At 38.2% G+C, this 26,902-nt stretch overlaps 1 protein-coding gene across 1 annotated transcript in view; it reads right to left on the minus strand.

The window, feature by feature from the left end:
- Window positions 1–26,902, minus strand: part of LOC114031407 (1-acyl-sn-glycerol-3-phosphate acyltransferase delta-like) — a 183,859-nt gene that overhangs the window by 53,218 nt on the left and 103,739 nt on the right. The window contains exon 3 of the mRNA XM_027846469.1: window positions 8,922–9,091. Within this exon, the coding sequence (XP_027702270.1) occupies window positions 8,922–9,091 (170 nt within the window). The remainder of the gene's footprint in view (window positions 1–8,921; window positions 9,092–26,902) is intronic.

Here is a 26,902-nt window from a genome sequence, read left to right on the forward strand (position 1 = left end):
TAAAACTTCTATGTGCACATACTGCCAAATTTCTATATATTCTATTTCCCATAGAACAAAATCAAATAAATATATTAGATGCCATAAATAACACCTAGTGCAATATATTACATATTGTGCAATGAATTATCATCTCAGCAGGAGGTCAGAGAAAATCCAAGAAGAAAATTAATTTTATAGCATCACAAAGATGGGGGAAATAATTTGGAACAGCCCTAGTTTTTTTTTTTGTAATCAACAGCATATTCTGCATTTATTAAGAACCTATTATATGCTATGCCATATATATATATATAAAATCACTTATATATAAGTGCTAGGGATACAAAGAAAAACAAAACAATCTCTCTTGCTCACTCTTATGGTCCAATGGGAGAGACAAAAGACAAACAACTATGCACAAACAATCTACATGCAGGATAAATTAAAGGTAACCAATAGATGGAAGGCACTAGCACTAAGGGAAATCAGAAACATCTTTCCTGTTGAAGGTGAGATTTTAGCTAGAACTTGAAAGTCAGGAGACACAGATGGAAGAGGGGAGTCCCAGGCATAGAATTCTACCACAGGAAGCAGTAGGGGACAGTAGAAAGGGCACTAGCTTTGGAATTAATTTCTGGTTCTAAATCTATGATTCTATGTCCTACCCAATACAATAAAAGTCTTCTTTTAGTTTTTAAAATATGTTTTTGGACACCAATACCACATCCAGCTATCCATACCTCATCCCTCTCATTGTAGGACCAGCTCACCTCCTATTCCAATCATACATGTCCTTGCTGAGATCCTTTTTGCTTATACAAGTTATCTGTTAAATGATGAATATGCAATGATGCTGTTTTCTACTACTTTTAAGGGTCACAAACATAAACCTGCCACTTTGGAATACTGCCAGATAAATTATCTGATATCTGATACTGTAATTGACACACAACTCTTCCTTGCATCAGACAATTACTGGGCAAAAATGCTTCCTCCTACATCTTGAAGAAGTTCCCTTGGGAGAAAAAAAAAAAAGTCTAGTGGTTTCCATCTTACACTAGTCCATTTCCCAATAAAGGCTGCAACTGCTCTCCCTTTAATCTTTTCAGGTTTTTTATACTGTTTCAGATTGAGGCCTACTCCATGCAAGCCCTTCCCTTAATCATTACTGGCAAAGTATCAACCAGGGAAGCTAGGTGGTGCAGCAGATAGACTGCCAGGCCTGGAGTCAGGAAGACTCCTCTTCCTGAATTCAAATCTGACCTCAGATACGTACTAGCTGTGTGACCTTGGACAAGTCACTTAACCCTGTTTGCCTCAATTCCCCATCTGTAAAATGAGCTACAGATGGAAATGGCAAATCACTCTAGTATCTTTGCCAAGAAAACCACAAATAGGGTCAAAGAGTTGTACATGACTGAAAAACAACTCAACAACAACAAAAGTATCAGATATTTGAATATTCTTCCTTTACTGGAGAAAGATGAACATGATTCACCCTGTTGCTGAAGGCTATTTGAAAAAGACAGCTGTGACTTAGGAGACTTTTTTAAAAAATTAAACCAGGAAATAGCACTTCAACAAGAAGTCCCAAAGTATGTGAGAATACTACTGAACAGTGGTTCCCAGACTTCCATGTCACTTTAGTCACTATGAAAGACTTAAGAATCCTGAGCAATGTAATGATCAACTATGATTCCAGAGAAGGAACAGAAAAGCATTCTACCATCCTCAAGGAGATGGGATAGAGATGCAAATAACATATTTTTTGGATGAAAAATATAGGCATTTCTTTTGTTCCATTTGCTTTGATACATATTTGTTACAAGGATTTTGTTTTTCCTTTTTCAGTGGGAGGAGGCTTGTTTGGAGGAGAAATAGTAATGCTTGGTAACTGGGGGAAAAGATAAAATATAAAAACAGAATACTATTGAACAGTAGTTTTCAAACTTTCAAGTCACTTGGTTTTCACAAGAAATTCCCCCAAAAAACTATATCTAACTTATTAAAAAAAACGCTTACCAGAATTAATAGGACTAGTGCTACTTTTCATGAAATACCAATTCAATATAACTCAATAAATATTTATTGAAGTCTTACTGTACTCTACGAATAAGTAGAGCTACAAAATTTATGTTGCCTTGGATTTGACTTTAAGAAAGTCTTTCTGTGATTTAATCACTGTGGCTCCATATTCTGCTATCACAGATTAGTAGACAGACTTTTTGAACGGCTATAACAAAAAAAAAAAAATCACCACCTGATGGCTAACTTTCTGGTAATAAGCATCTGGATGACAGGCCCACCTGTCACTTGGCCTGGTCTCTAAGCCTTTCAGTGTGGTAGGACCTGACAAAGGTTCATAGAAATGCATTATCCAAGTTAGACAGACCTCAGAAGATACATAGTGCTATAATACCAATAACTGATTTATCTACAGGGGTGGGGAACCTGTGGCCTTCTAGGTCCTTGGGTGAGGCCCTTTGTCTGAATCCAAGTTTTACAGAACAAATGCTCTTAATAAAAGGATTTGTTCTGTAAAGGCAGAAGGCCACATCCTGAGGACCTTCAAGGCCACAGATTCCCCACCCTTGATTCTAGTCTCTGCTTGAAGGCCTCTAAGGAAGAGCAGCCCACTTACCTTCTGCACAGCCAGTAACACTTTAGGAAAGCTCTAATTGTTGGGAAATTTTTCTTTCTATTCCAAACTAAATCTGCCCATTGATCCTCAGGAGACAAGGAGAACAAGTTTAATCCTTACTCCATACTATAAGCCTTGAAGACTGTTATTATTTCTTTAAGTCTCCTCTTCTCTAAGCTCAACAGCCCTGGTTTCTCCAACTAATCCTCATTTGGCATAATTGCTATTTTTGCCCACCATTCCAGTCACTTTTCTCTAGAATCTATAGGGGTTCTTATCTTGGGGCCTGTGAATTTTTTACAACTATGTTGATGGCGGACCCAAGACGGCAGATAGGGACAGCCACACAGCTGAACTCTCACCTTCCCCTCCAAACAACTTTAAAATAATGGTTCAGATCAATTTACCAGATCAGATTTTAGAGCAGCAGAGACAACAAAAAGTCATAGTGAGGTATTTTTCTGAGCTAAGAAAATTTAAGAAGTTGGCAGGAGAAATCTATAATACCAGGGTGGAGGTCTGTTCAGAGCCCACACACATGGCTACAGAAGCAGTGACTGAAGTAGCAGCAGCAGCAATAGCTTCAGGAGCTCTCAAGACCACAGATGGAGGTGGGGTGTCAGACAACTGGTCAGAAAGAGATTATAGGGGACCCTTTACTGGCACTGCATACAGTTGGCACTGACTGGCTACTGCCCATGGGCAGTTCTGGGTCACAGTTCCAGGGCAGAGAGGAGCTCTGGGGGTCAGTCACAAGAAGAAAGGGCCACAGTTCCAAAGCAAAGATGAGAGCTAATACATGCAGCTGCAGGGGACAGAGGCACCACAGTGTACTCCAGGAGAGCAGTGACCACACCTCTCCCAGAATCATACCATGTTGAAAACACCAGAAACTTGAAAACCCCCCAAACCAGCTCTGAAAACAACATCATGAAAAAGGCTAAAGCTTGGCATAGTGCCTCCCCACCTCAAGGTGAACAGAGACCAACTTTAACATAAAGTTCAAAGTCAAGAAATAGTCTGGGAAAACGAGCAAACAACAACAAAAAGAATTTGACCATAAAAGGCTACTATGGTGGCAGGGAAGACCAAGACATAAACTCAAAAGAATGCCACAGTATAAAAAACAGCTACAAGCAAAGGCTCATAGAAAAATGATAATTGGACCCAAGGCCAGTAATAATTTCTGAAATAGTTAAAGAAAGAAATGAGACTGGGAGAGGAAAAATTGGTCAAAGAAATTAGAATGATACAAGAAAACTATGAGATGAAAATTAGCAGCTTGGTAAAAAAGGCACAAAAAATTCTGAAGAAAATAATACCTTAAAAAACACAATTGGCATAATGATATAAGAGGTACAAAAATTTACTGAAGAAAATAACTTCTTAAAAATTAGAATTGGGCAAGTGGAAACTAATAATTCCATGACACATCAAGAAACAATAAAACAAAATGAAAAGAATTAAAAAATAGAAGAAAATGTGAAATGTCTCACTGGAAAAGCAACAGACTTGAAAGACAGATCAACGAAGAGATAATTTAAGAATTACTGGATTACCTGAAAGCCATGATCAGAAACAGCCTTGACACTACATTTCAAGAAATTATCAAGGAAATATCTTAGATCCCAATAGAGCCCCAATATCTTAGATCCAGAAGGTAAAATTGAAATTGAAAGAATTTACCTATCACCTGCTGAAAGAGACCCCAAAATGAAAACTACCAAGGATTACTATAGCTAAATTTTAAAGCTCCCAGGTCAAAGAAAAAATACTTCAAGCAGCTAGATAGAAAGAATTAAAATATCATGGAGCCACAGCCAGGATCACACTAGAGTTAGTAGCTTCCACCTTAAAGGAGTAGAGGGCTTGGAACATGATATTCCTGAAGGCAAAGGGGCTATGATTACAACCAAGAATCACCTACCCAGAAAGTAACCAACTAACCTGAGGGTAACCCTTCAGGGGAAAAAAAAATTGACATTTAATGAAATAGAGGACTTGAATTTCAAGCATTCCTGATGAAAAGACCAGAGCTGAATAGAAAATGTGACATTCAAACAGAAGACTCAAAAGAAGCGTAAAAAGGTAAACATGACAGAGTAATCATAAGACACTCAATAAAGTTAACATTCCTATATGGGAAGATGACACATGAAACTCCTAAGAACTTTATCATTTTTAGGACTATTAAAAGGAATTTACATATAACAGAGGGCATGGGTACAAGCTGATTATATTAGAATGGTCTCCAAAAAAAGAATAAAGGGGGAAGAAAAAGATATGCACTGGGAGAAGGGGGAAAGAGAAAGGAATAGGCAGAATGGGGAATTTTTTCTCTCATAAAAGAGGAACACAAGGAAAAGCTTTTATATTGGAGAGGAAAATGGGGAGGGGGAGGTGGCAGGCAATGCTTGAACCTCACTTTCATCAGAATTGGTTTAAAAGAAGGATATATAGGTATAGATATCTATATATATGTAGATATATGTGTGAAATATATGTACATATATAATATATGTACATACACACACTCAGTTGTATATAGGAGTGTAACTTGGAAATAGGAGGGAAAAGGGATAGGAGAAAGTACAGATGATAAAGAGGAGGGCAGATAAAAACAGGCAGTGGTCAGAAACAAAATAAACTTTTGAGAAAGGACAGGATAAAAAGAGAGAGAGAGAGAGGAAGAAATTCAAGAAAATGGGATGATGGGAAACACATTGTTAGTAATCATAACTGTGAATGTGAATAGAATGAACTTACCCATAAAATGGAAGCAGACAGCAGAATGGATTAGAAACCAGAATCCAACAATATGTTGTTTACAAGAGACACACTTGAAACAGAAAGACATACAGAGTTAAAAGAAAGGGCTGCTGCAGAATCTATTATGCTCCAGCAGTCATGATCTCAGACAAAGCAAAAGCAAAAAGAGACTTAATTAACAGAGATAATCAATGAAACTACATTTTGCTAAAAGTTACCATAGACAGGATAGTAATAGCAAAGAATTTTTGCAGCAAGTTTCTCTGATAGGGACTCCATTTCTCAAATATATGAGTATAATACTGAGTCAAATTTATTTTAAAAAAATGGGAGCAATTCACAAATCAATAAATGGTCAAAGAATATGAACAATTGGTTTCTAGAAGAAGAAATCAAAGCTATCGATTGTCATATGAAAAAACGCTCTAAATCACTATGGATTAGAGAAAGGCAAATTAAAACAACTTTGAAGTAACACTTCACACCTATCAGAAATGACAAATGCTGAAGGGAAGGGTGAAAATTGGTACACTAATGAATTATTGGTACAGTTGTGAACTGGCCCAACCATTCTGGAAAACAATTTGGAACTATGCCCAGGGCCATAAAACTGCGTATACCCTTTGACCCAGCAATACTACTGCTAGGACTATATCCCAAAGAGAACAAAAAGGAAAAGGACCTATATGTACAAAAATATTCATAGTAGCACTTTTTGTGGAGGCATATAATTGGAAGTCGAAGGGATGCTCATCAATTGGGGAACGGCTGATCAAGTTGTGGCATATGATTCTGATGGAGTATTATTGTGCTATGGGAAATGACAAAGGATGTAGTTTCAGAAAAATATGGCAAGACCTGTATGAACTGGTGCAAAGTAAAGTGAGAAGAATCAGGAGATCATTGTGCACAGTAACAGCAATACTATAATGATGATTAGTTGTGAAAGACTTGACTACTCTGATCAACGCAATAATCCATGACAATTGTAGGGGACTCATGACGAAAAATTGCTATCCACCTCCAGAGAGAGAACTAATTAACTCTGAGTACAACCTAAAGTATTGCTTTCCTTTTTTTTTAATTTTATTTATTTTTAGTTTTCAACATTCATTTCCATAAGATTTTGAGTTCCGAATTTTCTCCTCATCTCTCCCCTCCCACCACCCCATTCTTGTTTTCTCTGTCTCTCTTTATATATATGCTTTATTTTTTGATGTACGGCTAATGTGGAGATGCATTTTATATGATTTCACATGTATAGTTGATATCATATTGCTTGCTTTCTCAGTGGATGGAAGAGGGATATGTGATTAAGGGAGAGAATTTGGAACTCACAGTTTAAAAAGAAAAGAATGTTTAAAAATAATATTTTTTTAAAAAAAGATTATTTTGATAACTATGTCAATATAATTGGTTTCCTTTGTAATCCTATGTATTTCATTTAATGCACTTAAAACCATTATTCTGAAGGCGCCCAACCAAGCCAGAGTAGAGTGGGATGAGACGGTCACAAACCTTGTTCGGGATGCTGTGCCTTTATTTCTGTAACCAAATATTATGTTAGATTTCTAGACTGCTCTTCACCCTGGTGACTCATTTCAATGCTTTGCAGCCCACCAAAAACCCCAAATCTTTTTCACAGAACTTGGTGTCTAGCCATGACTGTATCCCTCTTGTTATAGCATTTTACCTGGATAGCCTTTAAAAAGCCAGAGGTCCCTTCATGCATCAGCAAGGCATTGGAGTGAGACTTAATTCATGAAATGCCCTTAGTTATTTAAATAAGACACTAAGATATCCACGTGCAGCCTGTTTACCACAAGTCAGCTATTGCTGTTGGGCATAATTCATCCAACTACATGGCAATTACTGAGAAAGGATTTTCCCATGTGTGTCTACAGTTGAAAAAAGGCAATATAGTTTTGAAAACCATTAACAAAAGTATTTTATACAACACAAAATGGAGCCATTGTTCCTTAAAATTTTCTGTGTTGGTTGGTCTCTCTGCCTTTTTTGTGTATTTTTGGGTCTCTTTATGTTGCATTCAACTTTGTTTCTATATCAATATCTCTCTATGCCTCTCTTTAGACTCTGTTACCTCCCTTATGACTGCCCCTCCCTTGTACACCCCACCCACCCACTAGCTCTATTCCTTCCCCCCTCTCTTAAGAGGCCAGAATACAGAACTCAAAATAATGTTTATATTTGCCACACTAAAAAATACAAGGCAAAACCAAAAATATACTACAAAGTCAAAACCTGTGATTGTGGTGTGGAAATTTCCTTGATTAATATAGATCATGACCAATCTATAACCAATCTAACAAGTTGCCAGAGGCCTCAAAGGGGAAGTAACTTGTCAGTAATCACTCGGGTGATAAAAGGTGAGATTTGAACCCAGAATCCAGTCCTGACTTTTTTCCCCGTTGTCAGAGAAGCAACTTAATATTTTTTATAGATGTGGTCATCAATCGATTTTTTTTTCTGTGAACCACTGATAGGAAAAATGCTCCAATTCTAATTACCATTTTATAAACCACATGAGCTCCTTGAAAGCAGGGATGGCCTTACTTTTCTATTTGTATGTCCCAGCACTTAGAATAGGGCTTTATACATGAGAAACACATAATAAATGATTTTTTCATTCATTCATTCACACACTCAGAATAAAGAGCTGACCAAGTGTATGGCTCTCAAAAAGCGCACTTTGAGGATGTAATGCTCAAGCAAGCCCAAGTTACACCTAAGTAGGCTGAATGCTCCAAGTTTGATTGAATTGGTCGATAAAGCCATTTCGATGTGAAGGGAAATTTTCATGACGTGAAAGTAATTTCACCTCAAGGTCGAAAGAGAAACAAACTCAGGGTTGGGTTTCATGCCTATCTTGAGTTCCTGGAAGTTTTGATTCACTTTAAATTGAATGGGAGAGGCAGGAATGAATCAGACCTCTCAGTTTCATTTTGATTCGGTTGACTTGTGGAGATATAACTTGACACAATGACTGACCATCCAAATGAGAAAGGGAACAAAGAAGGAAGAGTCATTATTTCACAACAACTCAAGCTATGACAAAAATAATTAAAACTTTTTTTCTTCAAGACAAAGGTGAGACATTGCATTTTCTTGGCTACAGGGGTTTTACATTTTATTGCAAGCAAAGTAGCTAATAACTTCCTTCTCTCATTTAGGGACTCATTTAGAGACTCATTCAAGGTGTTTTTCGTAAGAATTTAAAGAGAAAATTACCATGTAGATATTGATAGGTTAAATCTGACCCTCTTGTATGACCTAGTACAAGTGATCTAATCTCCGTCCTACTTCTTTTCTTCTCTTCTTATAAAAATGCATTTCTCCAAGTGTCCAAGTACAAGTGGGGGTTACTATAAAAGCTTGTTAAGAATATTTTATCAGGTGGATCCATTATAGTCACTTTCAGAAATTCTCAACATATTGGGGGGCGAAATCAAATCATATTAATGAACAAGAGCAAATTATCTCATTTGCCCTAAGATAAAGTGTGACTCACCCCTAAGACCCCAAATCGTTCACAAAAGTTCCAACCACAGAGAAAGTCGATTTCAAAGTTGTGGTTAAGGATTACGATGGCATTTTCTTTCCCGTACTTGTCATAATCCTTGAGTTCGGTGTACAGCGTGCACTGAGTACCTGACCACCATTCCAGCAGCATCACCAACTCTGGAACAAACCACAACAAATAAAGACATTTAGTGAGTCTCTGGTGACTAAAAGTCATTTACACTGCTGGGTAGAGCTGGACACCTTGTTTTGCAATTCCACTTTAAGGGAAAACTATCCACTTCAGTTCAAGTAGGTCCAACCTACATTTTGAAACATTAAGTCCAAGGGTCAGTCATGAAATGGTTTCATAGAAGCAGAAAGAGAAAAGAGAACCTGTGCAATCATCTCTAGGGAGGACAGGTGGGGAGCTGTTGAGATGATAAGCTTTCATTCTCCGAATAACCACCTGGGGGAGAGGCAATAAATCAGAAATCTTGGCTCCATCAATAGTATGTGCCTTCTTGTTTATTGTGCTCTAAAAGAACAAGGTGAGATGATGCATGACACTTTTTATATCCTGGGAAATGACTAATTGGGATGCTTACAAACTCCATCAAAGACTACTAAATACTCTATTTTTATTTGGCACTTATTATACTTGAGAGTGCTAGGAATAACAAAACGGAAGAGGAGGAGGCAGAAACATTTTTTTTTAATGAGATTTGAAGTAGAAGCATAAATAAATAGTAAAGGTGATAAGATGACTTAGAAATAGAACACAGGAGTTCCTTTCCTAAAGTATTACTCTTATGTCTCCTTATGCTGGGGAAGAGATACTGCATTCTTAGACTACGACAGGAGGCTGCTAGATGGACTAGACAAGGACCACCCTAAATCTGGGGTTCCTTAGTCCACGACTGACAAGCACATTTAAATACTTGGGGATCACTAGAAACTCAAAGACCTTCTATTAAAGTTTATGACATACACTGGTATAAAGATAACCCACACCAATGAAATCACAAAACTTCAGGAAGCAGCAGGACCATAGGAAGTGATATATTTATCACAATGTACCTAAGTGAAACAGTAATTAGTTAGAATTTTATTGTGATAATATGATCCAGTGGCTGTCACAGAGTTTCAAAAACACACATGGAACTTCTGGCTATATCTTTAAAAAAAAGAAAAAAGCTCAGGTCAATTGCCACTTTCTACATGGAACCTTTCCTGATTGACCCTATATGCAACTGCTTGTGGGATTCTACATTTCAAGATGGAAGGCCATTAGACAACATCTATTCAACACCCTCATTTATATATGAGGAAACTGAAGGCCAAAGAGACTTGCCCTATGTGCACAAGTAATAAATGACAGAAGAATGACTCAGAACTATTGCTCTGTCCCCTGGTAGAATGTAAGTTCCTTGAGGGTAAGGATTGTTTCATTTGTCTTTATATCCCCTACATCTAGCTAGTATAGTGGCTAACACAGATGGTTTTCATTGTGAATAGCTATCAGTCCACAAACATTTTTGACCACCTACTCAATGCCTAACAAATATTTGTCGATTGAAATCTATTCATAGTCAGAAACCTATATAATAGGTGGGCTTATAAGTGGATAATTCAACAATGATGACTTTAAAAATTCTATACCACCTGTGAGGATTATTTCATTATTAAAAGACAAAAAGGAATATAGAATCTGTATCTCCATTCCTTTCAAAGAGAAGTTTATCACTAGTTTATGAAGCACACCTTTATAGGGAGACAAGGGTCAAGAGATTTGTAGAGGACATTTCCAACACTTCTGGCTGCTCTTCACATTTCCATGACTCTGGAAACTGTTCCTTGACAGAATTTCTTAAGGCGCTTGGTGCTTCTTTCAGAACTATGTAGACAGATAGATAGACAGACAGACAGACTGACAGATATGGATAGATCAGTAGATAGATAGATAACTGACAAATGTCAGATGATAGATGGATGGAGTTAGATAGATGGAAGATGGGCAGGTAAGTGGCACAATGGCTAGAGTACCAGGCCTGCAGTCAGGATGACCCGAGTTCAAATCTGGCCTCAGACACTTTCTAGCTGTGTGACCCTGAGCAAAGTCACTTAACTCTGTTTGCCTCAGTTTCTTCATTTGCAAAATGAGCTGGAGAAAGAAATAGCAAACTACTCCAGTCTCTTTACCAAGAAAACCCTAAATGGAGTCACAGAGTCGGGCATGACTAAATAGCAACTGAATGACAACAAAAAAAGGTAGATATATAGATAACTGATAAATGTCAAATGATAGAGGGACAGAGATAGATAACTGATAGATGTCAGATGATAGCTAGATACACATAGAAGAGTAGATAGATAAATGCCAGATGATACATGCCAGATGACAGATGGATCGATAGATAGGTAAATAAGAAATTGATAGATGTCACACAAAAGATGGATGGATATAGATCAATAAATAGAGAAATATTAGATAATGAATGGATACATGATGGATGTCAGATGATAAATAGATAGAAAGGACAGATGGATAGATACTACTGAACCTGAAGGATACAGCATTGACAGCTGTTGAAAAGGTCCCATCACAAACACTGTCAGAATACAGACACTAAATTCCTATCCAGTATTCCCAGATTTAATATGTGATTACTGTCACTATCTCCAAAGGAGCTACACGGCCTAAAGTAAAGAGCATGAGTTACTTGTACATGTTTGGCATGTAGGAGGAACAAAAGTAGAACAGCCCAAAATGTATTATTTGGAAGCAATCAATTCCTGTTATGCCCACGACCCAAAGAGAAGAGGCACACTGCACTTCCCAATAGTAAGCACTTAGGAAGCACCAACTTTGGGCCAAGCAATGAGGGCACTACAGATACAAAGTAAAAACTCTGTCTTCTCTGTCTTCAAGGAGGAGGGTGGATTAAATATATAAGTATATACAAAATGGATACAATGTAACCTGGGGCAGAGAACCCTAGAGTGGGGCACTAGGAAAGGTCTTCACACTGATGACAGCACTTGGATTGAGTCTTGAAGGAAACCAGAGACTTTAGGTGGCAAAGAAGAATTGAAAGGGGCTTTTCTAGAAGGTTTTTGCTTTGTGACTAGAAGAGACAGCATGGATCTGGACTGTGGCTGTCCATTGACTGTCCTAGTATCCCAGATGAGAGCTAAAACATGGGACTTAGTAATCAGGTGCCAAAACAACAGAGGGACTGTGATTTGGTGACTGATTAAGTTTTCCTTACTGTTATCACTAGAAAGAAGAAATGATACTCGAAATGAATGCAGTGTCTGAATATTGTAGTTACACATATGCAGGGTAATTCTATAGAACATCAAGAGGTTGTAGCTGTTCTCTGTAATACAATGATCTAAGACAATTCTACAAAATACTCATGATGGAAAATGCTATCCACATCCAGGAGTCTGAATGCAGATCAAAATATACTATTTTCATTTTTGTTATTCTTTTTTCTTTCTCGTGGCTTTTCCCTTTTGTTCTGATTCTTCTTTCACAATATGCATAATGTTAAATATGTTTAATATGATTGTACATGTATAGCCTATATCAGATTGCATACCATTGGGGGAAAGGGAAAAATTTTGAAACTCAAAATCTTATAAAAGTAAATGTTGAAAACTAAAAATTAAGTAATTAATTTTTTTAAAAAGAACATCAAGAGTCTCTATAGAACATCTAATCTCTCTCTAGACAGAAAAGGCTATTTATTCTGAAGTTTGGGAATCCACTGGCAAATTACAGAAACAGGGATCCCTTGCCTACCCCAACTATTTAATCTTTGTCAACGGTGGTGAATTCTGAGTTGATGAGAATCTTAACCTCAATGTATCAATTAAGTTTCAATTCTTTGTCAAGAAATACCATGGCAAACTTCCATACAAACAAAAAAATCCCAACTATTGGCCCTCCTATTGCAAGCAGTGCCCAGGACAGCAAAGTTCCAGAGAATCCAAAGAATGACTCTAGGAGAGTCATTTCAGGTTTACTGTAATTTATTAATAACAACATGATTTTTAAGTAGTCCTCCAGTACACAGCATGACACAGAATCCCCATGGGTTTAATCAATAGATTATATAACACATGCACACTACAGTTTCCCACATTCATCTTGCCAGAAGGCTCCTGCCTGTATTGGATGGTTGTCAAATACCAAGTTGTACCTTTGTAAGTTAATTCTTCTGAGCATATTTAAGAGGGTTAAGCGAAAAACAAGCATTTATCTTGAAACTAAAGAACTATTACTATTAAAAGGTATAAATTAAGTGCTGACATCGACTTGAATGGCAGCAAAAAAAGATTTTTTTTCTTGCTTTGTATTACTTTCAAATACTGAAAGGAAAAAAATTTAATGAATGAACTCTCTGGGGACAACCTTTCTGGGCCTTGGTTTCCATTGTAAATAAAACAATAGGTTAATTAGCCAATATCTAAGTCACTTTTCAGCCATAAATTATTAAGCCATGCTTCTAATAATATGCACATTTATGTAGGTACATCTATCTCTAAACATCACTATAGATATATCTATGTGAATATGTTCAGTAAAGGACCAAGATTTCTAAGTATGTGAAGGTTTCACCTACCTGAAACCAAATAACTGGTAAATTCATTTAGTTCCATGTCATACAAACCAGAAGACTATTTGAGTAAACTCTTGACTTTTCCTACATAGATTGTGACACTCACAGAGTGTAGACTCCCAGGTGCTAACACAAGCCTTCACTGTTTCCCCCATGAGGAGCACTGTGATGGTTTCTGATTGGTTGTACTCCACTCTCAGTTTCTATAAGCTTAGGTGCTCTTCTCTTGGGTGGGTTCTTAGATACCACAAGCGAATTTTAAGTACAGAAATGAAAGACAATTTTGAGACTGGTGTCAGCAGGAAGAGCTTGACTGCTCTGTATAACAGAGAAAAAAGCATCCAAGAAGTCACCTTAGTGTCTTATTTTTTTTCTAGCTTTTTAAAGCTACTTCTAGGGGGAATAAATGATGTTAACTATTCTCAACTAAACTAAAAATATTTCACCATTACGTTGTGAACTTAGGCCCTTACTGTGAAGAAATCTTCAAAAAGATAGGCATACTGAATGCAATTACAGATCTTCATTTCTGGGGACTTCTATTTCTGCTGAAGATAAGAGTTCTTAACCAGGGGTCCAGGGACCTTAAGGTCTATGAATCTGGATGGGGGAAAAAAAATCATCTTTTATTTTCACTAACCTCTAACTGCAACTGAACATTTTCTTCAATTACTGAAAACACGATTCTGAGAAGGGTCCTCAGACTTCCTCAGACTACCAAAAAGGTTCCCAAAACACAAAAATGTTAAGAACTCCTAGATTAAGAAGAAATTTAACTTCACTCCTAAGAGGAGGGTACATCATCCTAAGTGGAATCTGACACTGGACAATGTCAGAAATATTTTGGTAAGCAACAGAGCTAAGGAATCCTGGATTGCGGGTATCATTCTGAGTCTGCCCTCATGTAGGATTTGCATGTAACCTATCTAAGTTAGGGGAGTTCTATCATCGCCCAGGGAAGCTTTTTTGTGAGTAGGGATAGTTTCATTCTTTGCGTGTGCATTCCCAGTACTTAGCACACATAGAAGGTGCTTGATAAATACTTGAGTATTTGATGGATATTTTTGACTTTTATAAACTTATGTGAATGATCTTCTAAACCAGTGGTTCTCAAACTTTTTGGTGTCAGGACCCCTTTACACCCTTAAAAAGTGTTGGAAGGATCGCAAAGGGCTTTGGGTTTTGTGGGTTATATCTATTGATATTTACTGCATGAGAAATTAAAACATCTTAGGATTATTATGAAAACAGTTTTGACCTCACAGATGCCCTGAAAGAATCTGAAGGATCCTAAGACGTCACTCCCTAGACCAGATTTTAAGAACTGCTGTTCTAAACCAGAAATGAAGCTGGGGATGGGATAAGAGGGGGAATTTTCAAATCTACATCAATGGGAAGAAGCAACTACATTAATGAAATAGATCTTTTGATGTATCAGAGAGTTCTATGTAAAATGTTAAATGTTAAGACATAAGTTCAGCTATAGGAAGCAACAAAGAGGAAGAATTCAGAGAAGAATCAGATCTGAGGCAGAACGACAAATGAATACAGAATGAAGTCCACAGAAATAAGTAAAATGGCTACAGAAATGTAACTGACAAGAACAAAACAAAAGCAAAACACAGAAACTAAAGGATGTTATTTGCATAAACAAGCCTAATCCCAAAAGAGAAAAGGAAAAAAAAAAGATTCACCTCTCCTCCACCACCCTGTTCTTTGAAGTAGGTGGGGGCTACAAGGATGGAATTCAACATCATCAGATTTGGTTGCTATGTTGATTCATTTTCCTGAACTGTTTTTTTCTTCTTCTTTCTTTTGTATTTGTTATTAAAATGAATGGTTCTTTAGGTATGGCAGGGGTAGAAGGACATATTTGGAAATAAAAATCATGTAAAAACAAAAGATAGCACTAAAATTTTAAATAAATTTAAGACGTATTTTATTTACATTAACAACATTTTATGGAAAAATAGCATTGCTATTTAAAAAAAAAAACAAACTTAAGAATTCTAATCAAAGCAGTAACCAACCATGATTGCAGAGGACCAATGAAACATGGTACCCACCTTCTGACAGAGAGGTGATATACTCAGGGGGAAGAAATGGAAATATATTTTTAGCTATGGTGTGGATTTGTTTGGCTTGACTTTACTTATTTGTTATAAGGGCTTTTCTTAATTGGGGAGAGAGAGTTGAAAGAGACAGGAGACTAGCATTCATGTTTTGCGTAATATGAATGCTAAAGCAGGAGAGGTTTGAAAGTAACATGTTGAATTTATTATGCTTTTTTTTTTTTTTGGCTAGGCAATGGGGTTAAGTGACTTGCCCAGGGTCACACAGCTAGTTAAGTGTTATGTGTCCAAGGCCGGATTTGAACTCAGGTCCTCCTGAAGCCAGGGCCGGTGCTCTATCCACTGTGCCACCTAGCTGCCCCACTATTAAGGTTTTTAAAAAAGCAATCTGTATGGAAGAACTCAATTTCCTAAACATTCCTCTTTTTATGTTCTGCTTTGTATATGGAAATGCTTGTGCTTCTTTTGATGTTTGTGAAGGTCAGAATAAAAAAATTAAATTAATGAAATTAAAAGATAATAAATACTTCTATGGAATTATGATTACTGTGGTATGTTTCCCTCCATTAGTACAGATGATAGTAACCATTCTATGCTTTAACAGACAGTCTTAACAAATGGCTGCAATTGAAAAAAATTCATCACCCTGCCCTGAACTCAACTAGGTTAGTCCTAAAATGACATACAAACAGAATGAGTTAATGAGCCAACACTCATAGCTTTTATCGATTGAAAAGCTTTGAGGAGATTCCTAGGACAGATTTCTAGAACCTGTCACCTCCAAAAGATGACAAGGAATCAGCCCAAGATTTAAAAGTCAAGCAATTGTTTACAAAAAAGCCATAAACTAAAACCAGAACATACATTTGCTTTATTGCACCCATCATTTATCTCAGTGAACCAGTGCACACAAATCTTTATTTATATACTTCTATGTGCATGTCCTTTAGTTTAGGTACACATGGTTACACTCTTACTACCAGTCCCATTCCAGGACATCCTTGAGGAAAGTGAGGCCCTAAATGAAAGTGGGAGATGGAAAAAGATCCATAGCAGGTATGGAGTAAGATATTTTTTATTTCTAACACATTCTGATCTTTCATCAACTGATATCATCCTACTCAAGAGTTTTCCATGATACTCTCAACTTAGCATTAATTTCCCCTTCTCTAAGTCCCTTTATCTCTCTGTCATGTCCAACTCACTTCTCTCCCAAAACTACCCTATACCCTTTTCCTGATCTATCTTTATTTTTAAGCCCAATGTGTAGTACTTCCCAGCCTTGAGTATAGTCTCAATTGATTCCAGCTATGAGGTTCCTTAAAGGCCAAGGCTATGTCTACATGTGTCCCATGCCACATATCCAACACACTTTTAATAATCTTGTTGACTTACTGACTGACTGTATTGATGAGTACTCCAATATATGTGTGATCTCATCTATGAGGCATTTTTTATCGGAGGAGGTCCTTGCAGAGAGATACTGATATACTGCTTTGCAAATAACTGCATATACCTGCTCCCAAATAATAATAATGAGTCACTACTCTGTGGCATTGCCCTTTTGTACTATTTTTGTGAAATGCTATTACGAAGTGCCTAAGCTTAAGCTATCTTTCATCAGGTGATTTCACGTAGGAACTCTGGCAAAAGGCCTTGTGTTTTGTGTTTAGAGCATCTGGCTATTATGAAGGCTGTTTGGAGGGGGGAAACTTGTCATTTAGATTAGACACCACTCCATACTATCCTGCTTAGGTCCTGTGCATTTAATTACATGGCTCAACAAATGCTCACAGTGTGCAAACTGTCCCTTTTCTCAGGCAAAGGACTGGTACTCAATGTGTACCAGAGACACCTGAAAGTTAATTGAGGTGCATAAACGTTTCCACCAAAATTAATACAGATTTCAACACCTCCTCCACCCACTCACACAATCTGCAGCATGTGTGACAAACAGCCAGCCGAGCTGCTTGCTGAATTCTGAATAGCATTGCTATTTTCCTGGCCTGTGCTTACCTAAGAGCCTCTGTCCCTTCCTTCTGGCCCCCCTGAAACAGTAATCTCAGGAAGGAGGGCTGGCACAAGGGACACAAGTACAAGGGACCTGTTTTTGGTTTTTTGTTTTGTTTTGTTTTGTTTTTTGCTTTTTACAAACTTCATTTCACCTTCATCTTACAGTAGTTACCCAGCTGAACCAGAGTAACTGATTCCCTGAGGAGTGATATTGGAAGCTACAGGCAGTTGCCAGGAGCAACTGGGGACTTCTGAAAAGCAGAGGCCTCTACTATCATTCAAAACAACCACCATATTTCAGCAGCTTTTGATTGCAAATCAATCCAATGACAAGTATTTATTGAGCACCTACACAAATAGTGTGTTATGCTTCTACACTAGGAAAGTGGGGGTGGGGGCTGGGAGACAAAAAGAGAAGAATGATGTGGTCTCTTCTCTCTACTCTAGATGGGGTAGGGAGTGGGGCTGAAATGACAAATACAGTGAAGAGATTACCAAAAATAAAACACAAGAAAGCAGCCTTCACAATTTTCAGATTTCAAAACACTCAATCATACAAATTCAAGACAAATTGTTTTGAATTTATAAACAATTCATTCAAAAAACAAAGAACAGCTACATTCCAAACAAGTAACAGCTAACATTTTAAAAGCATTTTAAGTTATGCAAAGCATTTAAAGTATATTACCTCCTCTGATCTTTCCTACAACTCTGTGAAGTAGGAGCTATAATGATCCCCATTTTACAGATGAGGAAACTAAGACTGAAAAAGTTCAATTCTGTGCTAAAATTCCATCTTCTAAGAAGCTTTTTCCAATGCCCCTTGAAGCTAGAGCCTTCGTTCTGCTGATCACCTTCAATTTAGCCTGTGTATATCTTTTTTTTTTTTGAGGCAGTCGGGGTTAAGTGACTTGCCCAGGGTCACACAGCTACTAAGTGTTAAGCGTCTGAGGCGGGATTTCATCTTGGGTCCTCCTGACTCCAAGGCCAGACCTCTATTCACTGAGCCACCTAGCTGCCCCTCTGTGTATATCTTGTTTGTATATAGTTGTCTTCATTTGTCTTCCCCATTAAAGTATTAGCTCCTTGAGAGAAAAGACGATCTCTTACCTTTCTTTGCTTTCCCAGATCTTAGCACAACACTTAGTGTGTTGTCATTGTTTAGTCACTTCAGCTGTGACTACTCTTTGTGACCCCTTCTGGGGTTGTCATGTGTCTCCCTGCTAGTGTACTCCTCTCCTCAAATTTTGTTGTTGCTGTACAGTTACGTCTGACTCGTCATACCCCATTTGGGGTTTTCTTGGCAAAGATACTGAGGTGGTTTGTCATTTTCTTCACCAACTCATTTTACAAAGGAAGAAACTGAGGCAAACTGGGTTAAGCAACTTGCCCTGGCTCAAACAATTAGTATCTGGGGCCACAACAGAACTCAGGTCCTCCTGACTCCAGGCCAGGCCCTTTATGCATTGGGCAACCTAGCTACCTGTCTGGTGCATAGCAGGCACTTAATAAATGCTTGTTGACTTCAGAAGTCAAACGACTTTCCTAATTTACATAACTAGTCATTTGTTTGAGGCAGGATTTGAACTCAGGTCTTCCTCACTTCAAGCCCCAAACTAGCCATTATGCCACCAGCTGCCTCTAAAACTATGCTGTTTTTAACCCCCCCAAAAAATTCTCTGTCGCTGAAGATTCCCTGTTCATCTTAATTCAGCTTCCCAAGCCTTAGATATTTCAGTCTTCATGGAAAATTCCCAAATTATTATTAGACTAGATTACCATTCTAGATAACTTTGTGGAAAATTTTCTCTGTCATCTAAAAGCCTTGAATGTTTTATTTTAAAAGTCATTTTATTCAAGTTTAGCTGTAAGTGCCAAGAGCTGTTCAAATGCAGGGGGGGCGGGGAGGCACGAATGGATTTCAGTGGAGCACAGCATACAGGAGAGAATGGGGAAATCTGCCTACAAGCACCCACGCATACATATTCTTTGCAATGAGATTCATTACCTCAACGGCAAAGGAAAAACATTCAGCCCCGCTGAGCCTGATGCTCTATAATCATGCTGGCTTCATCTCTGTACTATGTTTCTCATCATTATTATACTGTACTTTCCCCTCTCCCCCCAAACACACTGATTTGAAATGATGAATAAGCTAACAGACTTGCATCACCATGGTTTCTCTCTTCCAACCAGTATTTTAATTATGGGACAGGGCTACAGAATCAATCCTTTTATGGAGAGAAGGTATATTCTTCCCCCAGACTGACTGACTTGCAGACTGATCTCTCCTCTCCTTTACATATCCTGCTATGGATCCTGCTACTGCCCAAAATCCCATATCATACACATCATACACCAAATCTAACACTGTTTTATTTTTTTATTTTTTATTTTTTGGTGAGGCAATTGGGGTTAAGCGACTTGCCCAGGGTCACACAGCTAGTAAGTGTCAAGCGTCTGAGGCTACATTTGAACTCGGGTCCTTCTGACTCCAAGGCCGGAGCTCTATCCATTGCGCCACCTAGCTGCCCCTTATGGTTTACTCTTATAAAACACTCTCTGGAGTCATTAATCTTCCTAGACTTCATTTTGTTCTATGCACATGTGGCTTTTGCAATCTCTCTGTCTATATAAACTCTTGAATAACTCAAGAGTCAATTACAGATGTAGGTCTGATTCTCCAAAATGTCTCATGGTCAGAATTCTTGGGAGAAAAGAAATAACAACAAATTGCAGAACTCAGAATCTTAAAATCCTAGAATTTTCAAATTGGAGGGCCTATAGAAGCCACCTATTTGTACCCCTCATTTAGACCCACCTTTTCTTTCTTTCGTCCTATCCTAGGGCACAGAAAGGGAGGTTTCTTTGCTCTTTGCTAACTTCTCTCTCACTATACCAAGGACCTCCTAATCACCAATTCCAGTGTTTGTTTGTTTAGGTTAGTTTCTTTGTGGAGACTGCATCTCCCTATTTCACCCAGGCTGGAAGTGGAGTAGCCACTCACAGGCTGATCCCACTAATGATGGACTCCTGGACCAGTTTGACTCTCCTCAGGCAGCCTGGTGGCTACCACTGCTAGGGGATTCACCATATTAGTGCTAGACTCAGTGCGAAATCTAATTAGCTTAGCGCACTGTAGCTTAAAACTCCTAAACTAAAGCTATTTGCTACCTTCAGTCTTCAGGTAGTAGGGATTACAGCATGTGCCACCATACCTGGCTAATCTAATGATCATTTCCCAATCTTCACCATTCTTTGCCTCTATGCAGCACTTGCTGTTGACCATCGCCTTCATTTCACATATTCTCTTTTTCCCTTTCTCAGACCTTTTCTCTCTCTACATTCTCTCCTTTGGCAATCTAATTCCCTCAGTATTATTCAAACCTTCAACTATCCCTTTTTTTCTAATTTTTTTTCTCAATTACATGTAAAAAATTTTTAAATTTTGAGTTCCACATTCTCTCCCCCCTTTCTCCCTGAGAAGGCAAGCAATTTGATATAAATTATACGTGTGCAGTCACACAAAACTTTCCATATTAGCCACGTTACAAAAGAAAACACAGACAAAAAAGGTAAGAAACATAAAGAAAGCTTAAAAAGTGTGCTTCAATCTGCATTCAGACTCCACCAGTTCTTTTTCTGGAGGTAGATAACATCTTTCATCATGAATCCTTTGGAATTGTCTTAGATCATTGTATTGCTGAAAAAAGCAAAGTCATTCACAGTTGATGACTGTACAATATTGTCGTTACTGTGTACAATGTACTCCTGGTTCTGCTCATTTCACCTTGCATCAGTTCATATAAGTCTTCTCATGTTTTTCTGAAACCATGCTGCTTAATTTGATTATCCCTTCTTTACCAATTACTCCTAATACTGCATCTCCAGGCCTAGCTTCTCATCCCAACTTAAGTCTTTATCTTTAAATGCATATGGAACCTCTCTACCTGAATGGTCCACCGATGCCTCAGTCTCTACAGGTCCAAAACTGAACTATGCTTTCCCCTAAATCTGATCCTCCTTCAGTACTTGTCAGTAGTACCACCAATCCATACATTCTCCCATTTTCAAGATCCGGTATTATCTGTGACTCTTCCTCATCCTTTACCCCCAACAGCCAGTCTATCCACCAAGTTAAGTCTATTCAGATCCCTGTGAACACTGTACACAGTAATGGCAATATTATACAATCATCAACCGTGAATGACTTAGCTATTCTCAGCAATACAATGATCTAAGACAATTCCAAAGGATTCATGATGAAAGATATTATCTACCTAGCCTCATATCTATCTAGTCTCATATCTGTCCCCCTCTCCTCTCTTCTCACTTCCATCTTCAGTAATACTAACGTGGATTATTGCAATAGCCTCTCCTAAAAAGTTTTCATCACCACTACTCCCTCTTCTTCTCCTCTTCATACCCCCTATTCAATACCTATTGCCCAACTAATTTTCAAGGTAAAGTTGATCATGTCATTCATTTGTTAAAAACAATTTTCAGTTGCCTGCTGCCTACTAAGCCAAGGTCAAGCTCTTTAACCTAGGATTCGAGGTGCTCCACAATCTGATGCCATCCTACCCGTCCAGGTTACTTTCTTCTTAACATTCTACACATTCTAGCCCAACTGGATTGCTCACTATTGTTCAGTCATTTTCAGTCATATCTGACTCTTCATGACCCCATTTGGGGTTTTCTTGGCAAAGACACTGGAACAGTTTGCCATTTCTTTCTCCAGCTCATTTGACAGATGAGGAAACTGAGGCAAACAGGGTTAATTGACTTGCCTAGGTTCACACAACTAGTAAGTGTCTTTAGACACTAGAGTTGAACTCTGGTCTTCCAGACTCTAGGCCAGGCGCTCTATCCACTGCACCACCAAGTTGCTATTCGCTCTATAAATTTTGAGGTTAGCCACCTCTCCTTTTGTTCAGGCTGGCCCCTAAGCCTGGAATACAGATCCCATACTTCTCCAACTCACTCAAAAGCCACCTCCTTCATGATCCCACTAGTCAGTAATGATCTTCACTCATCCCACGCTGATTTCACAAGACACTGCACTTGTGCAGTTCTCTTATTCTTTATATTGTCAAGTAGATACTATGGGTTTACTAGACTTAGTTTCCCAAGGACAATGGCTGTGTCATCTAAACTTTATAACTTTTCTTCCCTTCAGTACCTAGGACAGTGCCCTACATTTAATAGCTATTTAATAAATATTTGCTGAACTAAACTCTCACTTGAACTATGGATCCATTTTATCACAGTCCTTCGCCACCTTTCACTTGCTAATAGTTCATCTAGCTTCCTCTCATCCCAGATATCCAGCAGTCTATGAAAAATAAAGACACTATGAAGCAGTCAATATTTTCCCCATAGTATATTCTCATGCCTTAAACAAAACATGAAAAGAATCTCTTTCTCCCTTGGGACTTCACAATGAAGGTGGGGGGTGGGGGAATGGAATACTACTGCTATGCATTTTTACCATGCCTTTCATTTGAGGATTATTAATCAAATTACATGCTGCCCATCAGACACTGTCTGGGTCCAGCACAAAACCTGAAATGAAAACATGAAATCAAATAATTAGGCATAGCTTAGTAAACAGAAAGCTGTCATCCCAGCTCATCCTCACAGCAGCTGACACGGCAGGTAATCAGCTGCACAAACAACAAAGAAGCTTGGTCCCCTGGTGAGCACACAGGGGGTGCTCTCTGAGGCATGAGGAGTAAGGAATCAAAAGGCAGGAATGTTATCTTGGAGCTCATCATGCACTTGATCAAAATTCCAGGGTTTCTGAATTAAGAACATTTGCTTCTCTCTCCTTTGCTGCTTTCCCAGTTCTATTCAACAATAATAAAAATAATAGTATTACTAATAATAAAAATAAGAGCTAGCATCTCTATAGCACTTTAAGGCTGGCAAAGCATTTTATTTCATTTGATTCTTGCAACAACTTTGTGAGGTAGAGATTACTGTTAACCCTATTTTGCAGATGAGGAAACTGGGGCTAAAAATGTTAAGTGATGAAAAGGATCACACAACTAAGCAAGTGAATAAGACGCAATTTGAAGCCAAGCCTTTCTGACTCTTAGTCCAACAGAATCTACACTGTCACCTACTTGCCTCTGCTGGGGTCTAGCCAGCTAATCTTTTTTTTCTTCCCAGCACTCAAGGTTCGACACAATCTGACTTCATCTCACTCATGATAACTCTCACCAGACCTTAGTTTTCACTGCATCCGCAACATTCAGATAGACTAGCCTTTTCATAGTCTCTGAACACACCATGCTCATTGCCATACCTTCTTCCAACATTCTCCTCCCTTTGACACATCTGCGTATCCTATCTGTCCTTTTAGAATTCAGCTAAATTCCTACCTCTTCTATCATCCATGACATGTCACTTCCCTAGAAGTTCCAACTGATCTCCCACAGCACAATGATTTGTTCCTTCAGTCTACAAAGAACTTTGCTTTGTTTTCTAATTATTTCATGATTTGCTATTTGTTTTTTCCAAATAAACCATTAAACTCATTTAAGACAAGAATCTTTTGTAAATTTCCAACACCACATATAACACTGGACATGAAGCAGGATGTTCATTGGTAGGGTTTGATATCAATGTGGCTTGCCAATCCCCAGCCCTGAATCAACAACTCTTCTTCTTTCTCCATGTTGTTTCCCTTGAGGACAAGGTCTGTTGTTTTTGCATCTGCATCCTGAACTCCCAGTACAATTTCTGGCCCCAGGAATGTGATTACTAAATGCCTGATGGATGACTGAAGCATATATCATTTGTCTCTTCAAATTCAGGGTTTGAGAATCAAGATTTTTCATGTAGGGCCTTGTTATCTTTGAAAGGCTCTTCTTATTACCTTAGTAACTCCCACATTTCCTTCTGTGAATTCCTCTAGAAAATTATAGGTTCCCAAAGTTTTGAAAAAGTGAAAATAAAAGTAACAGGTAGTGACCTCCTACAAAGAGGTCAACCTCCCAACAGCAACTGCTAACCAAATGAGTTAAATACCACATCCCAGTGGCTCTGAGATCCATTTTGCTATCTATATGTGTCCTATCCATTTTCCTCCATTGGGCTCCCATCCTTCTGCTGGTCGGTAACACTGTAGAGCTAATTTAAAATTTAAATTGAACATACAAACTTTCCTCCATCTCTGATAGGTTTGAATCCCTTTTATCTCATTTTTCTGCTATTTTATGTAATAACATAAGCACTTCATGAATGGTTTTTTCATTCATTCACTCTTTCAATTGATCTTGTCTATTCTCCTGGCTTTGCAGATGAGGAAACAGAGACAAATGAAATTAAAGTGACCTACCAAGGTCATAATAATAACAATGGCACATTAAACTTACATGGGACTTTTGATTTTACATGCTAGTTTCCTCACAATTCCCCAAAAGGCAGATAGTATAATTATTATTATTCATTTTATAGCTCAAGTCAATAAGTTTTTATTAAGGACTTACTAAGTGCCAGGTACTTTGCCAAAGGCTGGGAATACAAATATAAGCAGAAAGACAACCCCTACCCTCAAGGAGCTTACATTCTAATGGGGGAAGATAACATATAAATAGAGCTGAAAATGGAGGGCACAAAATGTGAAGGGCGGGTGGGTATTGTAGAGAAATTCCTGAAGGTCAAGATAACAACCTAGAAAGGAATGAAGACATAGTTAGCCTGGGCATCTTCCTTGAAATGGAGGGTACCTGGAGGAACCAGCCAATCAGATGGAGAGATCACAAGGGTGGAGGGTACTTCCAGTATGTGAAGTCCAAGGGGTAAAGAGTTTTCTGGGGTGTTGAAGAAGTGAGAGAGTCAGAAATGCAGCCTGGAGAGGATGACTTTCTCCTCATTTTACAAAAGAGGAAACTGAGGTTTAGAGATGTGAAATGACTTTGTCATTAGACTCTGAAATCCTTAAAAGCAGAGTCTTTTGCCCTTCTTATATCCACAGGGCTTAGCATAGTGCCTGGCACATAGGAGGCACTTAACGTTTACTGACTGATTCTTAACAGTTATAAGTTCCTTTAAATATCAGCTAAAATCCCACTCTCTGAAAAGAAAAAAAAGCCTTTCCCACTCCTGAGTGCTAGTTTTGAGGTTTCCAATTCATCCCGTATATCTTGCTCATATTAAGCTGTTTCCACGTTGTCTTTTCCATCGCTCCTTTAGAGCAGAGACTGTGGATGTCTTTCTTTGGATCCTCAGACCTTAGCTTTCTATTTGAATTTGATGTCATTATTATAAAAGACATCACCAAAAATTGTGTAAAAAGTAGTTGGAAGAGGCACATAGCAATAGGGAAGGAGAATAAGTAGACAACCCACGGGCTGCACCGAAACACACAAGATGATAAAAGAACCAGGGAAAGGTCTCCCTGTGTTAAGCTGATCCTCTTCGGAGGACTTAAGGGAAGCTGAGAACCATACAGGTTGAGAAAGGATGGATAGATTGGCATGTGCACTGATAGTGGAAGCACCCACGCCAATGAAATCATAAATCCATTAAATTTACGGAAGTATGATGACTGAGTTTCTGTGAAAAAGGCCTCTCTGCTCTATAGCTCTGTCTTGAGCCAAAATGCCACGTCTACTTGCTTCTGAAGATGGCTGAGACTAAGTGAAAACTTGCTGATTTCAAGGAAACTCTGGGGCTCTGTTCATTTCCCACATAAAAAGCTCAATTTCCAAGCTGATATTGTGATACAACTGTAAATATCTGTACTTGTTCCCTGAAAAAAAAAACAACTGTGTATTTAACACTTTATATACTTTTATGTACTTTACATATAATTTATATATTTCTATAATTTATAAACATAAACTTTAAAAGAAATATTAGTTTTTCAATCAGATATTATTACAGATATATCAATTAAGAGTTAACCACAAGTGGGAGGGGAAGAGATTCCCCTCCTGACATACACACTAAGTTCAACAGTAACAACTTATTGGGGCAGCTAGGTGCGCAGTGGATAGAGCACCAGCCCTGGATTCAGAGGACCTGAGTTCAAATGTGACCTCAGACACATAAAACTTACTAGCTGTGTGACCCTGGGCAAGTCACTTAACCCTAAACAAACAAACAAAAAAAAATAACAACTTACAGAAGAACCATGTGATAGTGGTAGACACGTGCTTAAGCCAGATGAATGTGAAAAATGGAATCCTTAGATCTCAAAGCCGTGGATGACTTTTTTCTGCCTGTTTCCTTATTTGTCTGAGTCAGTGGCTATTGAGCATGAG

The sequence above is a fragment of the Vombatus ursinus genome, unplaced genomic scaffold, assembly GCF_900497805.2.
Source record: "Vombatus ursinus unplaced genomic scaffold, bare-nosed wombat genome assembly UNPS02015175.1, whole genome shotgun sequence".
NCBI lineage: Eukaryota > Metazoa > Chordata > Mammalia > Diprotodontia > Vombatidae > Vombatus > Vombatus ursinus.